At 43.5% G+C, this 18608-nt stretch overlaps 1 protein-coding gene across 4 annotated transcripts in view; it reads left to right on the forward strand.

Annotated features, from left to right (window-relative positions):
- Hdac4 (histone deacetylase 4) overlaps positions 1-18608 on the forward strand; it is a 220993-nt gene that overhangs the window by 128232 nt on the left and 74153 nt on the right. For all 4 annotated transcript variants that reach the window (XM_028755330.1, XM_028755327.1, XM_028755329.1 and 1 more), the window contains exon 4: positions 9896-10046. In XM_028755330.1, coding sequence (XP_028611163.1) covers positions 9896-10046 — 151 coding nt within the window. The remainder of the gene's footprint in view (positions 1-9895; positions 10047-18608) is intronic.

Raw genomic sequence — 18608 nt, forward strand, 5'->3', positions numbered from 1 at the left:
CTGTTTAGATGGTTTATCTGGTCCTGATTTAACATTGGCAACTGGTATTTGTCTAGGAAATTGTCCATTTCATCCAAATTTTCCAATTTTGTTGAATATAGGCTTTTGTAGTAGGATCTGATGATTTTTTTAATTTCCTCAGTTTCTGTTGTTATGTCCCCCTTTTGAGTTCTGATTTTATTAATTTGGATACTGTCTCTCTGCCCTCTGATTAGTCTAGCTAAGGGTTTATCTATCTTGTTGATTTTCTCAAAGAACCAGCTCCTGGTTTTATTGATTCTTTGGATAGTTCTTTTTGTTTCAATTTGGTTGATTTCAGCCCTGAGTTTAATTATTTCCTGCCTTCTACTCCTCTTGGGTGTATTAGCTTCTTTTTGTTCTAGGTCTTTCAGGTGCTCTGTCAAGCTGTTAGTGTATGCTCCCTCCAGTTTCTTTTTGTAGGCACTTAGAGCTATGAATTTTCCTCTTAACACTGCTTTCATTGTATCCCATAAATTTTGGTATGATGTGTCATCATTTTCATTAAATTCTAAAAAGGTTTTAATTTCTTTCTTTATTTCTTCCCTTACCTGATTATCAAGGAGTAGGGTGTTGTTCAGTTTCCATGTAAATGTGGGTTTTCCATTCTCTTTGTCATTTTTGAAGACCAGCCTTAGACCATGGTGATCTGATAGGATGCAGGGAATTATTTCAATTTTCTTGTATCTGTTGAGGCCTGTCTTGTGCCCAATTATATGGTCTATTTTGGAGAAGGTACCATGAGGTGCTGAGAAAAAGGTATATTCTTTTGCTTTAGGGTGAAATGTTCTATAGATATCTGTTAAGTCCATTTGATTCATAACTTCTGTTAGTTTTACTGTATCTCTATTTAGTTTCTGTTTCCATGATTTATCCATTGCTGAGAGTGGGGTGTTGAAGTCTCCCACTATTATTATGTGAGGTGCAATGTGTGTTTTGAGCTTTAGTAAGGTTTCTTTTATGAAATTCGATGCTCTTGTATTTGGCGCATAGATATTCAGAATTGAGAGTTCATGTTGGTTGACTTTTCCTTTGACAAGTATGAAATGCCCTTCCTTATCCTTTTTGATAGTTTTAAGTTGAAAGTTGATTTTATTCGATATTAGAATGGCTACTCCCGCTTGTTTCTTAGTGCCATTTGCTTGAAAAATTGTTTTCCAACCTTTTACTCTAAGGTAGTGTCTGTCTTTGTCACTGAGGTGGGTTTCCTGTAAGCAGCAAAAAGCTGGGTCCTGTTTGTGTATCCAGTCCGTTAGCCTATGCCTTTTTATTGGGGAATTGAGTCCATTGATGTTAAGAGATATTAAGGAGAGGGTGTTCTTGCTTCCTGTCATTTTTGCTAATAGTGGAGACATCGTTTGTGTGGTTATCTTCTTTTGGGTTTGATGGAAAAGGATTATTTTCTTGCTCTTTCTGGGGTATGATTGCCCTCCTTGTATTGGAGCTTTCCTGCTATTATCCTTTGTAAAGCTGGATTTGTGGGAAGATACTGTGTAAATTCAGTTTTGTCATGGAATATCTTAGTTTCTCCGTCTATGGTAATTGAGAGTTTTGCTGGGTAAAGTAGCTTGGGCTGGCATTTATGTTCTCTTAGGGTTTGTATGATATTTGTCCAGGATCTTCTGGCTTTTATAGTATCTGGTGAGAAGTCAGGTGTAATTCTGATAGGTTTGCCTTTATATGTTATTTGGCCTTTTTCCCTTACTGCTTTTAAAATTCTGTCTTTGTTTTGTACATTTTGAGTCTTAATTATTATGTGACGGGAGGTATTTCTTTTTTGATCTAGTCTGTTTGGCGTTCTGTAGGCTTCTTGTGTGATTATGGGCATCTCATTCCTTAGGTTAGGGAAGTTTTCCTCAATAATTTTGTTGAAGATATTTACTGGCCCTTTAAGTTGGGAATCTTCACTCTCATCTATACCTATTATCCTTAGGTTTGGTCTTCTCATTGCGTCCTGGATTTCCTGGATATTTTGAGATAGCAACTTTTTGCATTTTGCATTTTCTTTGATAGTTGTGTCAATATTTTCTAAGGTATCTTCTGCACCTGAGATTCTTTCTTCTATCTCTTGTATTCTGTTGGTGATGCTTGTGTCTATGACTCCTGATTTCTTTTTTAGGTTTTCTATCTCCAGGATAGTCTCCCTTTGTGATTTCTTTATTGTTTCCACTTCCATTTTTATGTCCTGGATGGTTTTGTTCAATTCCTTCATCTGTTTGTTTGTGTTTTCTTGTAATTCTTTAAAGGATTTTTGTGTTTCTTTAAGGACTTCATCCTGTTTTCCTGTGTTCTCCTCAAGTTTTTTGATAGTGTTATTTACTTCCTTCTTGTAGTCCTCTAGCATCATCATTAGAAATGATTTTAGATCTGGTTCTTGTTTTCCTGGTGATATGGGGAGTTCAGGACTTTCTAATGTGGGAGAACTAGGTTCTGATAATGGCAAGTACCTTGGGTTGCTGGTGCTTGTGTTCTTGCGCTTGCCTTTCGCCATCTGGATCACCTTTGTGCTATCAGAGCTGTCTCTGACTGGGGCCTGTCTTTCCTATTATCTAGGTTGTGTCAGAACTGTTTGGGATGGGTTTTGCTGCTTGAGTTAGAGATGAGGCCCAAGATGTGCTCGGTGCTCAGGTGGAAACCGGAAGGGGCCGGGGCTCCGGGTCAGGAGCGGATTTCTGGATCCCAATGAGTCCCAGTGGGTCCCAGTTGCTCCCTGATTGGGGGCGAGCACTGCCACCTCCTAGCCTAAGAAACTGCTTGAGCTAGCTTGAGCCACGGAGAGCCCAGCTCCCTCTAGGTTCTGTGAGATTGGGTGCAGAGCTGACTCCCGGGATCTGCTCTGGCACAGACCGGAAGGAACCCACGCTCCGGGGCCTGGAGTGAACTCCTGGGTCCCAGTGGGTCCTAGCCACTCCCTGTTCGGGGGCAAGCACTGCCACCTCCTAGCCCAAGACCCTGCTTGGCACAGAGGTCCTGCGAGCCCCGCTTCCTCTGGAGTCTGCGAGATTGGGTGCAGAGCTGCCTCCCGGGATCTGTGAGTGCTCGGGCCCCGACCGGATGGAGCCCGCTCCAGGCCAGGAGCGAATTCCTGGGTCCCAGTGGGTCCCTGTTGCTCCCTGTTTGGGGTGAGTGCTGCTTTTTCCTTACCTGGGATGCTGCGTGAGTTCAAGCTCCTGGGAGTCCCTGTTTTTCTTGGTTTTCTGCGGTTGGGTACGGAGCTGCTGCCTGCGACCTGCTCTAGGCTCGGTCCATCCAATGTTTCTTAATGCTTAGCCTGTTTTCTTATAGAACTCAGGACCACCAACCCTGGGATGGCCCTGCCCACAATGGGCTGGGCCCTCTGCCATCAATCACTAATTAAGAAAATGACATACAGGCTTGTCTGCAACTCAGCTGTTACAAAGCCATTTTCTCAATTGAGACTCCCTCTTCTCAAATGACTTTACCTTGTGTCAAGTTGACATAGATCTATCCAACACACCAACTCCAAGTCCAAATATGTACTTATTTAAGATGCTTTTGTCCGATATTTTGTCACAATAATGAAAAAAGTAACTAACAGACACCTTTGAGAAGAAGCCTGTGTGGGGGCCATCCATCATGTGAAAGTCTGCGTGCCTTTACTTAGCCGGGCATATATGGCTGTGGGACACACATACAGGCTCACACACAGTACCTGAAATTCCTGCCCTCGGAGTAATAGGGTCAAGATGTACCCCTCGGGGCCACATAACAGCTTCCTACATGGCCTTTACTTCAGTTGAGTTCTGTTGAGGCTGGGCCAGAAAGGTTGGTGTTTGAGCCCTGCCGTGAGCTGCATTATGATGTTAGTACCGTGTGTTATGAGACTTGAGCCTGACTGTAACCTCTTCTGATTGGCTGCTCAATAATCACTTGGGATAATGGGAGCTTCCTGGAGACCCAGAAGGTTCTCTGCCCTGCTGGAGCAGTGGACACCTGTCCTCAGCATCAGGCCTTTTAGCATAGAAGGTTTTATCTTTGTTTACTTTTAAAAAGTCTGATTAGGTTTACACTGAAAAAAATGTCAATTAAATTGAGTGTCTAGTAAATTTAAAAGTTGGGGTCAGTTAAACTAAGTTTGGATAAGTGTGTGGCTCAAAACTGAGCATTGGCTTAAAAGTGAGCCTGGCTTAGGTTCTGGTTAGAATAGTGGGTCTGCTGGTTTTGGTTTTGTTTTGTTTTGTTTTGTTTTGTTTTGTTTTGTTTTGTTTTGTTAGAAAAATTAGTCTATGTGTCTTATTTTTCTGTGACTATGCTAAGGTCCCATGGCCAAAGCAGTTTATAGAAGAGTTCCTATATTTCTTTTTTTCTAAAATAGAATGTCCTGTTTCCACTGCAGGCACTTTTATCAAGAGATACACAACAGTAGCTTTCTGCAAAAGGTTTATCTTCTGGATATTCTCAACACAATATTTTGTGCTCTCTGTCACAGGATTGGGGGGCTCCTGGTTTCAAAGGGTGAGTTCATGGCCATCATGGCAGGGAGCGTGGGAACAGGCAGGGTAGCATAGTCCCTGAGCAATAGCTGCAAGGGCACATCTTGAGACATAGTCATCAGACCAAAAAGAGCTGACTGAGTATGATGTGTGCTTTTGAAACCTTAAAGCCTGCCCCTAGTGGTACACCTCCTAATCCTTCCCAAACATTCCACCAACTGGGGACCAAGTAATCAAATATATGAGCCTAGCCAGGCCATTCTCAGTCAGGCTACAGTTTATTATTTTAAATTGTTGTGTGCTGATGTGGATTGTGTCAGCTGCTGTCCCTCTACTGTGGCTGAGTCCTTGGGATGGTAGTGAGTTACTAAATGCAGATAGCTAAGCTTACCCACTGTAAAGTCAGCATTTCCAGAAGGCCTGTTATTTTGGTCTGGATTCTACAGTCAGTGGTGTCTTCTCTCTGGACAGCCAAGGAGGGAAATCCTTGTGACACATATTGTGTATGGTCAAAGAAAGGAAGGAAGCTAAGCTCCAAGAGCCCAGGACGCAGGGTGTCACGGCCTGTGTTCTGTGGTGATGGGCTGAGGAGCACAGATCTGCTTAGTTCTTTCTGCTCTAGCAACATGACCTCAAGATGTCGTGACACTCACACAGGACCAGAGGCATTGTTGTAGAGTGTCTTTGGGAATCTGGTCATTATTTCTAATCTGTAGCTCTTGAATTTCAGGTTTGTGTGTCTTTGTGACTGTAAGAGGAAACTTGCTTCCCTTCTAGATATTAAGGAAGAGTACAAAGACACTCTTTAGCAGTGACCCACTCTGTGTTCCTGAGTTAGGTGACTCTGAGCAGAGCTAGTTGTTTAGTGCTATTTCTTGGAATGATTATAAATTAATTACACTATCATTTTCAAAATGCCACCATGTTTGCTTTCTGAAAGTAGTTAAAGCAGGTAAAGAGTTAACCTGATACCAGTTGCCCAGTGACCCATCAAGGGTGCATTACCTGTGGACCATACCTTTAAGCAGTTTCTGAACCTATTTATTCACAAATGTTATTCTGGCAACCCTATAGTCCATGGGTATGTGGCTCTTTCCTGACAATGGGGTTTCCCTAGAATGACTGGGAGCAGTCTCTTGGAATGCAGCTAATAGAGGATATGGCTTAGTCTCCATGCCTTTACTTTCAGTGCTAAGTGTTATAATTGGATTTTCCTATAAAGGATAGAAAATTGTTACTGCTCTGAAGTTATTATAAGTCCTGGAGCTGGGTTGAGTGGCTCGGTGCCATTGGCTGGGAGGAGCTTAGATCCTGACTTGTGTTAGAACTATCTACACTGACTGCTAGTAACAAGGGTGGCCAAGTGAGGAAGCAGTTTTGAAATTTTAGGGTTTGGTCCCTCATCCCATCTGTTCAGCTAGGTTGTGACTCCCTGATAATTTCCTCTTTATGGCCAGGTGACTTTCAGCTGTCCTCTGTAAGACACCATCCTCTGTAGGGGATGCCTTTCAGAAGCAGACTCAAGATAGAGGTGTAGAAGTACACATGCCAACCTTGTATTAGACCTGTATAGTGTTTTTATACTCCTTGTCATTTGGTCTTCATTGTGGGGCAGTACTGCTGTCCAGTGGAAGCATGGGGAAGGCAGCTAGCAAAGTGTTTGTTGCTTCTATGAGGACAGACCAAGCCAGGCCAGGCAGCTGGCCTGCCTGTCTTTCCTTCCTTCTGTGTCACCTCACAGTCTGCTGAAGCATGATGCCAGCTCAGGGCAAAGAGCCACTTTAGACGCCATTTTAGTGGCTGCTTGAAATATAAACCAGAGCCAGGAGTCTTTGCTGGCCTTCACTGGCTTTCCCCAAACCCACTGTTGCTGGACACAATGTTAGGCTTTTTACAAATGTCCTTTCTGTGGGAAAGATACCCATTGTAAGGTCTGGGCAGGCCTGGGCAGGCCTGGGCAATCTTTCAGTGTTCTCCCAATCTCTCTTTCTGAGCTTACAGGGAATTCCTTTACCCTCTCCAGTTAATCTGCCATATATACCTATCTGCAAATGACCTTTGCCCCATGAATCTTCTTAGTGAAAATGTTTGTAGAAGTAGCTGATTTTCTCAGGAGAACTCTTGCAAGTCTACACAGATAGGGACTATGGCACAGGCAGTGCCCCTGCTCTGTCTGCCCAGTAAGTCTTTGCTGCACTTGACCATACTGGCCAGCCTAAGAAGTCCTGTGAGACTCTAGCCTCTTGTGGCTTACTTCTATAGCAATAGGGAAGCAAGGCCAGGGAGGCGTGCTCTGCAGGCTGCAAACACAGCACGGCTGAGAGCAGAGCTATAATCTCTGTCCTAGGGACTAGGGCTAGCCTAGGTCAGCCCCAGGGTGTCTGTGATAGGTATGGCAGCCTGAGAATTTGCCTGGATCTTCCAGGATAGCTCTAGAGGACAGGGTCCAGCACCTCTTTTATTATGCCCATGGCATGAATAAGCTAGTGGTCCTGTTTGTTTTGCTCATAAAGTTCTTACGTTTTACTGAAAGAAATCTCAGTGGCTCAGTGCCTGTATTCTCTGCCTGGGCCACACAGGTTTGATTGTTGGAGTGGAAACAATTATATAATTGCTGTCACTTTTCCATCACATTCTTGATATGATGTGACTTGGATTCCCCATGCTGAGTAAATGGCATATTGTGATTCAGATTGGAACAAACTCAGAGCAGTTTATAACCCCACCCCACCCCCCCGACTACTCAGTACTGTAGTTGACTATGGAAGCTGGTGATAGACAGTCTTAGGAAGACATCCAACCAGGGAGCTACAAGGCCTGTGGTTAGAGGAGGGTACAAGAAGACCTTCTGTGCAGCTTGGGCACTTCTGGAAGCATGAACCTTGAGGTATGTGTGTCAGGGTTAGTTGCGGCTGCACTAACCTCCTGGCTTTCTCCTGGATTGCAGAGAGTTCTCCAGTGACTCCCTGACCTGGCATAATACATGCAGCACTATCTGCAGTTCATGAAGGTTGGCTTAAACTCTTCTTTTGAGTGATCACCCAGCATCATTTTGAACATATCTCTAGGTACATCCTGTCTCTTTTCCTTAAAGCCTTGCTGGAGACCACACAAAAGGCAACATCCACAGGTATGAAGTGCACACATTCCATGTGTGAAGTGCAGCCATCTTCACACATGTTCACTGAAACCACACCTCTGTACATTCATATGCACACATGCTTGGACCTCACACAGCTCATTTGTGTGCTAGTTCATATATTCAAGCATATGTTGAAGGGTTAACTGTTTTCACATGTGGGCATCATCAAAACTGCTCAGGAGCCAGCTCACCTAAAGCAAAACCTTTATTAGGCTGCTGGTTCGCCTTAATTTCCTCCTTTGAACTGTTCTCTCTTAGTCAGGGATCTCTAAAGGAACAGAACTGATATGGTGGGTATATATATTAAAGGAGGTTTAGCAAACTGGTTTACAGGCTGTGGTCTGGTAGTCTCATGACAGAAAGGCCAAGAATACAGTAATTGCTCAATCTGTGAGGCAGGATGTCTCAGTAAGCCAGTCTGGCACAGAAGTCCTGATTTTTAATCTATGTTGGAATCTCAAAGAAGTAGGCTATAATGCCAGCAAAGGAACGAATGTCTCAGCAGCAGGGCAGATGAATTTGCCGTTGAGAGTAAGAGCAAGCAGACAAAAGCAGTGTCCTTCTTCCGTCACCTTTTTATGTGCTGCCACCCTAAGGTGTGGCCCAGATTTAAGGTGACTCTTTCTGCTTCAAATAATCTGATTAAGAAATCCCTCACAAATCCAGGCCTGTTGGTGCACACCTTTAACCCTGCAGCAGGCAGAGGCATCTCTGGGTTCTAGGCCAACCAGGGCTATATACCCTGTCTAAAAAAAAGAAGAAAAATAGAAAATAAAATGCCTCACAGGAGGAGGGCCCAACAGCCTGGGGTTTCAGTAGCTTCCAGTTGGCAAGCAAGGTTAGCAAACTGGCATCCCAAGTTCCTTCTGTAACTGTAGGATTCAGGTCTAAGTGAAAAACACACCAAAGGTCCCAAGCCTCAGTTGGTTTCCTGTCATGGCTGTATTCTGTGTGCAATCTGTGAGGCTGGATGTGACCTACAGTCGTGAGTGGCTGACCTTCTGTTCTATACTGTCTCCATACTTAATAATTGATCACTCAAAACTGGGTGTGGACATACTGCAGGCCACCTGGTCACCAATTTCTTGATCACTGCTCCTTCCTACTCTTCATTCCATGAGAGAGCAATACCAAAAAGTACCCATGCGCAAAGGATAAGCCCCCTGCTAATTCAGTGAAGGTTGGAAACAGCTCTTGGGTCAGAGGAAGAGGAGCCAATGGCCCTGCTGAAGTGAGAGGCCTTGAGAGGTTAGTTACATGCTTGAGCTGGAGGTAAGCTTCTTGTTTACCAGTACAGTACGGTGACAGGGATCTGACCGGTGGGGTTAAGCACTTTTCCCATTCATTTGACCATGCCTAAGAATCCTTACTTTCTTTGTGCCTCAGCCTCTATATGGGAAGCTTATTACATTCTTAAGAATTTATGACAGTATTCATATGTATCATAAGTCCTGCAATCGCTCTTCTTTATCTTTTGTATTTAATTACTTCTTATAAGGACTTTATAATTTCATGCCATTAGATGTGCCATTCTTTGAAACATGAGCTCTATTGTTTAGATACACAGACTTTAGATGTGCTGTGACATGTATTTCCATGGTTGTAGGGGGACGCATGTCCTGGAGTGTCCCTCATTCCTCCCCTAACCCCTCTGTGCCTTCACCAGTTTCTTTGTCATGTTTCAGTGGTTTTTTTTCTGCTCTAGAACTTACCCGATGCCCTGTTGAATTTGCTTGTTTCTGACTCAGCCCTGTGCTTTTTGCCCATTGGTAACTAATTCTGCTTTGAGGTGGGCAGCATTCCTCAGGTGAATACACATCTGAGGCACACATATTGTCTCTCTGTTCATCCTGAGATTCTTGGGCTTGCCTCTGGGCCTGCCTTGTATGCTGCAAGCACACTCTTAATGTGGACTCTGGTGGAGGAATCCCTGAGGTGGAATTTCAGGAGTCTTTCATGTCTAAGGAAATGCCTAGCAGCTGTACTAGCTGGCCTCACCATTTCTGCTCTCTGGGGCATACTCAGTGAGCGTTCACAGCCTGCAAAGTCATCTATTCTTCCTAAATGCTCTGCAGAGATCCAAGGCTATTTTGTGAATCTTGCCCTTAAAGGGGCAGAGGAACTTTAGGCCTTGGCAACCTGTCCTCCTCTCTTTAGTACCTTACATGAATGGGCAGGTAGATAGGTGACACCTCGGGATCCCCAGTCAGAGAGTGGTGGGCTGGTTCCTGGGTGTCCATGGGTCTCCAGGGCTCTGACCTCTGTCCTCCTCTGCCTGCAGCAGCAGCAGGAGATGCTGGCCATGAAGCACCAGCAGGAGCTGCTGGAGCACCAGCGGAAACTGGAGCGGCATCGGCAAGAGCAGGAGCTGGAGAAGCAGCACCGTGAGCAGAAGCTGCAGCAGCTCAAGAACAAGGAGAAGGGCAAAGAGAGTGAGTGCTGGTGGGCAGGCACAGTGAGGACTCAGGGCTGGCCCCGCTGCCTCTGTTGCCTCTGCTCCTTCCCCAGGCAGCTCTGGAGGGGCTTGTTACCCCCTGCAGGAATCATCAGTATCTTCAGGGTGATTGTTTCAGGTCACTTTAATTGGGCCTGGAGGCCAGCCAGTGGCACTGCTTCTGGTTTCATCCAGGTGTCAAGAAAGACTCAGTATCAGCCTGAGTGCAGGAGCATTCTGGAGCTCCCACATTGAATCAGGCATCTTTGGACTGCCTTGCAGCACTCTTCATAGATCCACAGAATATTAAAGCCATAAAGCACATCACCTTCTGACTCCAAGGACATCCTTGTGTTTTCTTTTCTTTGGAAAGGTTTTCTAAGTACCCTCAAAGTGGGTGTCGGCCTATAGGTGGACATGTAGCTGAGGGCATAGTCCGAGTGTTGCTAGTCCTGCTTTAAGACCCACTCCTCCATTGATGTGATTGACCTCCCTAAGAGGAGTCCAATTTAACCCTAGCAAAGAGGCCACAGGTAGCATATTATTACTGAAATCCACTGTGCAGACTGCATTAGTTACTTTCCTGTTGCTGTGATAGAAATAAAAACCATGACCAAACAACTGAAGGAAAAGTGAATTCATTTGGTTTATGGTTCCAGAGGGGTATAGTCTATTATGGTAGAGAAGATAGGGAAAGACCGCAGAAGCAGGAAGCAGGCTGCAGGCTGATCACATTTCATCAGAGAGCGAGGGAGGAGAGAGAGAGAGAGAAAGACACTGAATGGGAAATAGGGTGAGGCTATAAACCCTCAAAGCCCCTACTACCCCGCACCCCGTGACACACTTCCTCTAGCAAGGCTGCACCTCCTAAAGGTTCCATTATCATTCAAGTACACGAGCCTATGGGGGACATTTCTCCTTCAAACCACCACTGGACAGTCAACCCAAAATCTTTTATCTGCAAACACTGAAAATGGCTAGCCATTTTAACAAATTATTGTAGCAAATTTTTGTATGAATTTTAATCTCCATCTGTACCACATAACAAGATGCGTATGCTTAAAACATTCTTGTGAAGTCTGTTATTTGACGTTGTTTGAAAATCATTTTGGCATGTGATATACAAAGATGCAGACAGATAGGTCTATGACAACAAAGAGTAAAAGGGAAGCTAGCACCTAGGGACTGTCTAGCAAAGAGCCCAATCTAGGGCAGTTGGACTGCAGGGCCTCAGAGCCTCCATGTCTTTACCCTTCCCTGGGGCTGCTGCTGTTGGTCATCTCAATCCCAGCTCTGTAGTGTATGTAGGACCTTCAAGCATCTAGTGCTGCCTTCCCTGACTGCCATTGAGGTCTCTCGAGCATCTAGTGCTGCCTGCCTTCCCTAACTGCTATTGGGGTCCCTCTAGCATCTAGTGCTGCCCTCCCTGACTGCCATTAGGGTCTCTCTAGCATCTAGTTGCTGCCTTCCCTAACTGCCATTGAGGTGCGGTGTAAGTCTCTATGACAGAGCTCCCCTTCCAGGGAGTGTTCAGTCAGGCCTTTGCCTGTGCTTCAGGTAAGAGCTCCCTTTGCCTTGGTGTGGAGCTGCTCCTTGTATGTTATGGAACAGTACTAGCTGTGAGTTGTGTGCATTGTTAGCCCTTTTCTCCCTTTGAGGGGAGACTTTTTACTCATAATGCTGTTTGTTAAGCACAGAATTCTCAGTTCTAGCTTAATCCCATCTCTCGGTTTTCTCTGTGTACTTTTGGGTTGTGTTTTATAAAACACACGTTTCTCCCCAACCATTTTGCATTTGAGTAGTTTCCACTTTGTGTGGATGTCCATTCTGCTGGAAGTGGTGTGTATATTGCATAGTCTAGGCTGTGCATCTGTCCCCTCTGGGATCTCTGAGAACCAGTGTCTGCACCCATGTGCTTCCATGCTCCCTGTTGGTGACACCAGCCCTTGGTGTCATTGCATCAGTTACTACTTGTAACTTCAGTCAGCACAGACTGGAAGTGAGCCTGGGCCCAGCAGTGCTAATCTTTCTTACTCTCGGGATTTTGTGTTTTCATTGAAAGTCTTAAAATCGATTGCTGCCATCCAGACATGTCCTGAGTTCACCTGGTACTTAGACAGACTGTGATATTTTACAGCCTCAAGTATTCCTAATCCCTCAGTATTCTTTTGGTCTTTCTAATTTTTTCTTAATAAAATGTAGAATTGTTTTTCAGGGGACTTGCATGCATTTTGGCAGGCATATTTCAAGCCATCCAACTGGTTAACACTATTGTGCATAGCTTGGTTTTGCAATTTTGAAAAGCAATTAGAAACCTGCTGACTCTTTACTCTGTGCCCAGCAACCATGCTAAACTCATGTCCTGATTACCAATAGGGTGGGTCAGGTTTTCAGGCTATAGAAGCACATCCTCCATAAATACTGGCAGGTTGTTTCTTCTGTCCCGACCCAGAATGCCCTTATGTCTTTCCCATCTACTTGACTGACCTAACTAGGATTCCACTAGAATGATGAGTTAAAATGGCAGTCTGACTCCCTTCTGCTGTTGGAGACAAGCACATTTCCAGAAGGCCTTATTCTCTGACCTGTTTGTTATATCAAGTTATTCTCTTTTGCTAGTGCTATGAGTTTGAATATATGCAGGTATTGATTTTCCACAGATATTTTAGCATCTTTTGGAGGTGGTCATAGGATTGGTTTTTGGTTTTGTTTTTTTTTTTTTTTTTGGTTTTTTTTTTTGGTTTTTTTTTTTCCTGATATATTTAGTGAGTGTGGCAAATAGACCTATTTGGGTAATTTTACCTGACATTTATAAATAGCCCTCCTCACCTTGATCATAAAGCATTGTCTTTTTCTATGTGTTGCATGCTGGGTTGGGTCATATTTTGTATGTCTGCAACTATATTTGTGAGAGGTAGTCTTAGTTAGGGTTTCTATTGCTGCTGTGGAACACCATGACCAAAAAGCAAGTTGGGGAGGATTTATTTGGCTTACTCTTCATATTGCAGTGCATTATTGAAGGAAATCAGGACAGGAACTGAAACAAGGCAGGAACCTGGAGGCAGGAGCTGATGCAGAGGCCTTGAACGGACACTGCTTACTGGCAGTGCTTGCTGGCAGTAAGCCAGCATTGCATCTGCTGGCTTGCTTAGCCTGCTTTTTTTCAGAACACAGGACCACCAGCCCAGTGATGGCATTATCCAGAATGGTCTGGGCCCTCCCTCATTGATCACTAATTGAGAAAATGCCTCAGAGCTAGAATTCATGGAGCATTTTCTCAACTGAGGCTTCTTCCTCTCTGATGCCTCTAGCTTGTGTCATGTTGACACACAAAACAAGCAGTACAGATCCTAACCAGCATTTTCCTTCTCGAAATGCCTTGCTGAGTTTGGTGTTTCAACATTGCTGGCCTGAGGCTGAGCTCCCTTTGGTCTGTATGAACTGTGGGGCTTTCCCATTTCACATCCTTAGCGTTGGATGTTTGCACCTGTTGATGGTTGTTTGGTTTCATTAAATTTCTTCTTTAGTCTCTAGAGCAGTGGTTCTCAACTCGTCCAGTGCTTCGACCTTTCAATACAGTTCCTCATGGTGCAGTGACCCCCAACCATAAAAATATTTTTGTTGCTACTTCAAAGCAGTACTTTTGCTACTGTTATGAATCATAATGTAAATCCCTGTGTCTTCTGATGACCCCTCTGAAAAGGTCGTTCAACCGCAAATGGGTTGTGACCCCCAGGTTGAGAACTGCTGCTCCAGAGACTTACCAGTTATGTCAGTCTATTTAGAATTCCAGCTCTTGGTTTTATGGACAGTCTCTTTGTTCCTTTCTATTAACTGTGTTCCTCTGTCTTCTGTTTTCTTTGGATTTCTGACTCCTTACTTTGTGAGTTACATATCTTTTCATTGATTCTAGCCTTCTCTTCTGACATCTGAATGTAAAGCTATACATTTTTTTTCTCTAAGGATAACATTATCTATATTCAATAAGTTTTGACACATAGTCTAACTTTGTCTTTTAATTGACTTTTTTCCATATTGATATGTTTGTGCTTAAGTGTGTTTTTTACAAACCCCAATTATCAACCTCTTGTCATTTCATTTTCTTGCTGTAGATTTTAATGATGCCTTTTCCTTTTCTGCCAGCTTGGTAACTGTTGCTCTGCGGCTCCTCTCCTGATCACAGCTGTGGTTACCTCCACAGCTCGACTGACTGGGGGCTTGACTCCGTCACAGCTACTCGAGTTCACAGAGCACCATTTGATTCAGTTAGGACTCTTACTCTTCTTTTCAGGTGTGACTCTTCTCCACGTGAATGAGGTTTCATCTGTTGCTATTTCCTTCTGTTTCTTCAATGGTATCTAGTGGTGATGAATTTTTATCTCTAATCTTTGAAGGTTAATTTTACTGAGTGTAGATTTATTAGGTTAATATTTATTTTCTCTTGGCACTCTGAAGATCTTATTTCCTTCAGAATTACTATCATTCCTATTGTTCCTTGTTCAGAAATGATCTCTTATCTGGCTACTATTAAGAATCTGCCTCTATTTGAAGTATTTTTCATTTACATGTTTAACTGCAGTTTCCTTTATTTTCCTTGGAAGTCATAGTCTTATCTGTATGATTTAATATTTTTATGAAATTTTAGAACTGATTATTCTCACCTTTTATCTAAAACAAAAACAAAAAAACTACTACTTTTTTCCTAATTCCGTGTACTTGAGACTTTAGTTACACGTTAGGGCCATTTTCTACAACCCCTACATTTTCCCCACTTGCTTCCTTGTGGTGACTTCTTCTATTCAAATGTCCACTATACTGATTTGATATTTTCCCATGAAGTAAACTGCTATTAAATTTGTCTGATGTTTTTTTCATTTGCTACATAGCCAGTTTCACATTGTTATTTAGATATTTATAGTTTCCATGAGATTTCTGCCATGCATAGTCATTTATTTTAGAGTGGTACCTCTAGCTGGATCTGTCCTCCCAGCTGCTTGCTCCTCCCTTCCCTCTGTCACCCTCTGTCACCCCTTCCCATTGTCAGGGTATCTCAGTCTAGTGCTGGCCTCTGAATGGAAAGCTGACATGTGGTTCACTGGCTTAGAGACAGCGTTTCCTGTCTGCTTTGTAATGTCGCCCTAATGAGAAAATTAAAACATTTCAGTTGTCTTAGTGAAGGGTTCTGAGCTGGTCAGAGTTGAGTGCTAGGCCTCCTTACAAGGATGATGCACTCTCTGGCCCTGCCTTGGAACCTGTGAGGCTTCCTCCTCACTGAACTCCAGAGTTTGCTTCCCTGGCCCCTGTGGTATTTGTTCTCTGATCATCAGGTACCAAGGAAACGCATCAACCATGGTGGTTCACTCCCGGCCCTCCTCTGTCCAGCTTAACCCTTTGTCCCAGGTTCCCCAGTGTTCCTGAGCTGTCAGTAGAGGCCTTAGAAGCCTGCAGATCTCCTGACCACTCCTAGCAGGTTTAACCAGGTTAACCTGCTTGGATCCCTGATACCCGAGGTACTGGTCCTTACAGTCTGGAGCCTTCAGCTCTGGACTTTCTTTCTCTTTGTTCCATTTGTGGTCTGCATGGAAAGGATTTGTTTGAGTTGGAGGCTTGCCTTTGTAAAGCTTTAGGTTGCACAACTGACATCTCACCTTTAACGAATCCTCATTAGATTAGAAGTATTTACGAATGAGACTTTTCTAAAACAAAGTCCTTATGTTTTAAAAAGAATTAAATGACTGTCAAGTAAATTTGTTCCCTAGCTTAAGTGTAAAGATTATTATTATGCCAAATTAATTCTAAATGTAAATCAAGAAGTCATCTAGTATGCCAGTATAATTTTGTATATTTTTTAAATTAATTGTTTCGAAACATATTTAAGTTTATTGCTAATTTAGTCTCTTGTCAGTTTATTTCTCTATTTTATGATTTTCAAATACTAAGAAATCGCTTTCATGTACAAAATTAACACTGTTTTAGAATCATCAGTAATGTTCCACTCTTGAAATATGAACATATTGAATTTTTTCACCTTAACTAATAGAATTTCAAGGTAGTTTCTTTGCCAGTCTTTGGTAGGATATACTAAGCCTGAATGATGTTCCCAGGCACTGTCACACCTCACTCAGCAGTGGCCTTAGGGAGCAAATTCCTGAAAGACAAATGAAGACCTTCCCAAGGTAAAGTGCAGACCTGTTGGGAAGGACATATAGACAGCATTGGTCCAGATACAGCCTCTGTAATTGCCTCTTCAGACATGTATGAATCTCAGGTCAGCCAGAATGGTGAATTGACCTGCAGGGAACCTGAGGTCAGTAATCTCCTCATTAGCTGCTCTCAAGTACAGCCAGTGCTGAGATCTAGACCAGTGTAAGGCTGTCCATGGCTTGCTTAGTGTGTTTTCGGCAGGCTGCCTTCCTCTAGGAAGCTATCTCCCTGTCCTCACAGGAGTCCGTGAGGGACTTGACCATGTACATGCAAGCTAATGCTGCCCTACAGAGCACAAGCACAGAGCCCAATCCACTGGAACAATGCTCAGGCTACACTCATAGCTCAGCCCTGGACTAGGCACTCCCTTCCCTATTTGTGGTTCACATGTGCCTCAGTATGTATCCTATGTGCTTGGCTTTGTTTGTTTGTTTGTTTGTTTGTTTGTTTGTTTGTTAAATAAGGGAAATAGTGGCTGTTTATCAAAAGATTACAGTTCAAATTTTAAACATCAGCCAGTCAGTCTGTGCCACAACAGCCCACAAATAATTTGTCTCATTGCTGAAAAGCAGCTCAGTCTAAATTACTTTCTCAGAGTTTACAAAAATGATCCAATAAAAATATTATCTCAAGGCTCAGAGAATACAACTTCAGAAAACATCTCAGGTCTGTTCATGAGTCAGAAATGATCTCTGTGCTGTGCTAAGCCCCGCCCCTTGTTGATCCTGTGTTGGAATGTTCTCAGCTGTACTCCAGTCCCATCATAGGCAGCAGCCGTGGTTTTCACTTTGTGGATTTGGGTGGTCAGGTTTTATTATTAATAATAAACTGCACAGTTGAGTCCTTGGCAAGCTTGCATAAGCTTCGAAGCCCTAAGAATGCAGTCCTGTGAGGAGAAGGTAGCTAGCAGACCAACACTGGGGGATGCTCTTATGTTGGGCCCAGGCAGCTCAGCCATGAAGGGGAGTCCTGTTTGTGCCAGCAGATGCAAATGTCAGGAGGCATCTTCAGTTTTCAAACGTTTGAAAACTCAGTGCAAAGTGTTTGTTATCTCATTTCTTAAGGTTTTGTTTAACTGACTTTATTTAATATTTAATGAGTTTTGTATACATCTATAAACATTTACAGTTTAAAACATTAATTTTTAATCATGCTGTAGTCTTACTTAATGATAGCAAGTAATAAATTCACCCCACCAACAGTGAGTTCTTAAGAGTACATGGGACTTTTTCTCACAGGTGACAGCAGCATTACCTTTAGCAACCATTTGGACACACTTTGGATCTAAGGTACCTGCTAGCCATTGAGGTCCGAGAACAGGAGGTTTGTCCTCTGGACAGAGTGAAGATAGCATGGCTCCATGACATGCCTTGGGCTTCAAGTACAGCCTTGTTGGGCAGGAGTCCTCACTTGGGAGAAAAACCCTTGAGTCACTTTGAAAATGATGCCAGGCTGGGTGGTACTCAGTGGCAGAGCACTAAAGAACCTAACAGTTTCATCATTATAAAAGTGAAAATGTTAATTTTGGTTGTTTTGTATGTTTAGCAGTGATGTTAAGTTTGCTTTGTATCTGTGTTGGTAGGCTTGGGTTTCACTTTTCAAGTAGGTTTTCTGTAGATGTGCTCTCCGCTCCCACCACACCACAGGGTCTTTCCTTTATTGCCAATTGTAAAGGCACCTAGTGTGTTTGCAAGCTTTACCCTTTCCTTGGTTTACATTGCTTGTGTTTCTGTTCAGTGTTAGCCTGTTGCTTTCTGGAGTATCTGTGAGTGTCACACATAGAGCAAACAGTTCCATAAATATACGATCCTTCAACATTCATGCTTTGACAGACAGTGGGACTAGAGTGTGGGTGAGTAGTCTTGGAGTATGGTGCTTTCCTGTCATAGGGTCTGCAGATCAGTATGACAGTCTGGTCATTTGGGCTGCTGTGCAGGACCAGAGGACATGTAACCAACAATAACTCTGCTTTGGTCACGTGTTGAGGTGAAAAGGGGACACTCGTTCTGTAGATGTAGTAACCACTTATGGCCTATGTGCCAAGACGTCTTTAGAGCCTACAGAGAAGACAAGTACTAAGGAACCTAGGACGGGAACAGAAGGCTAGCTGAAAGGATTGTCTGCTTGATTGGTGGTCTTGGGGATTGAACCTAGGGTTTGCTAATGCTCACCAAGAGTCTCAGTTCCTCACCCCCAATTTTTGAAACAAAAAAATCAATGGCAGAGCTTTAACAAAAAGTAAGGGCAGGATGTGGCATGCAGTAACAAAAGAAAGTCCAGAATAGACTTCATAGGAAGTAGTGTGTGAGTGTCACACGTCCAAACTTTGACTGGAAATGAGACGAGGCCGACATAT

Source organism: Grammomys surdaster, unplaced genomic scaffold (genome assembly GCF_004785775.1).
Source record: "Grammomys surdaster isolate TR1022 unplaced genomic scaffold, NIH_TR_1.0 126059, whole genome shotgun sequence".
Classification (NCBI taxonomy): Eukaryota; Metazoa; Chordata; class Mammalia; order Rodentia; family Muridae; genus Grammomys; species Grammomys surdaster.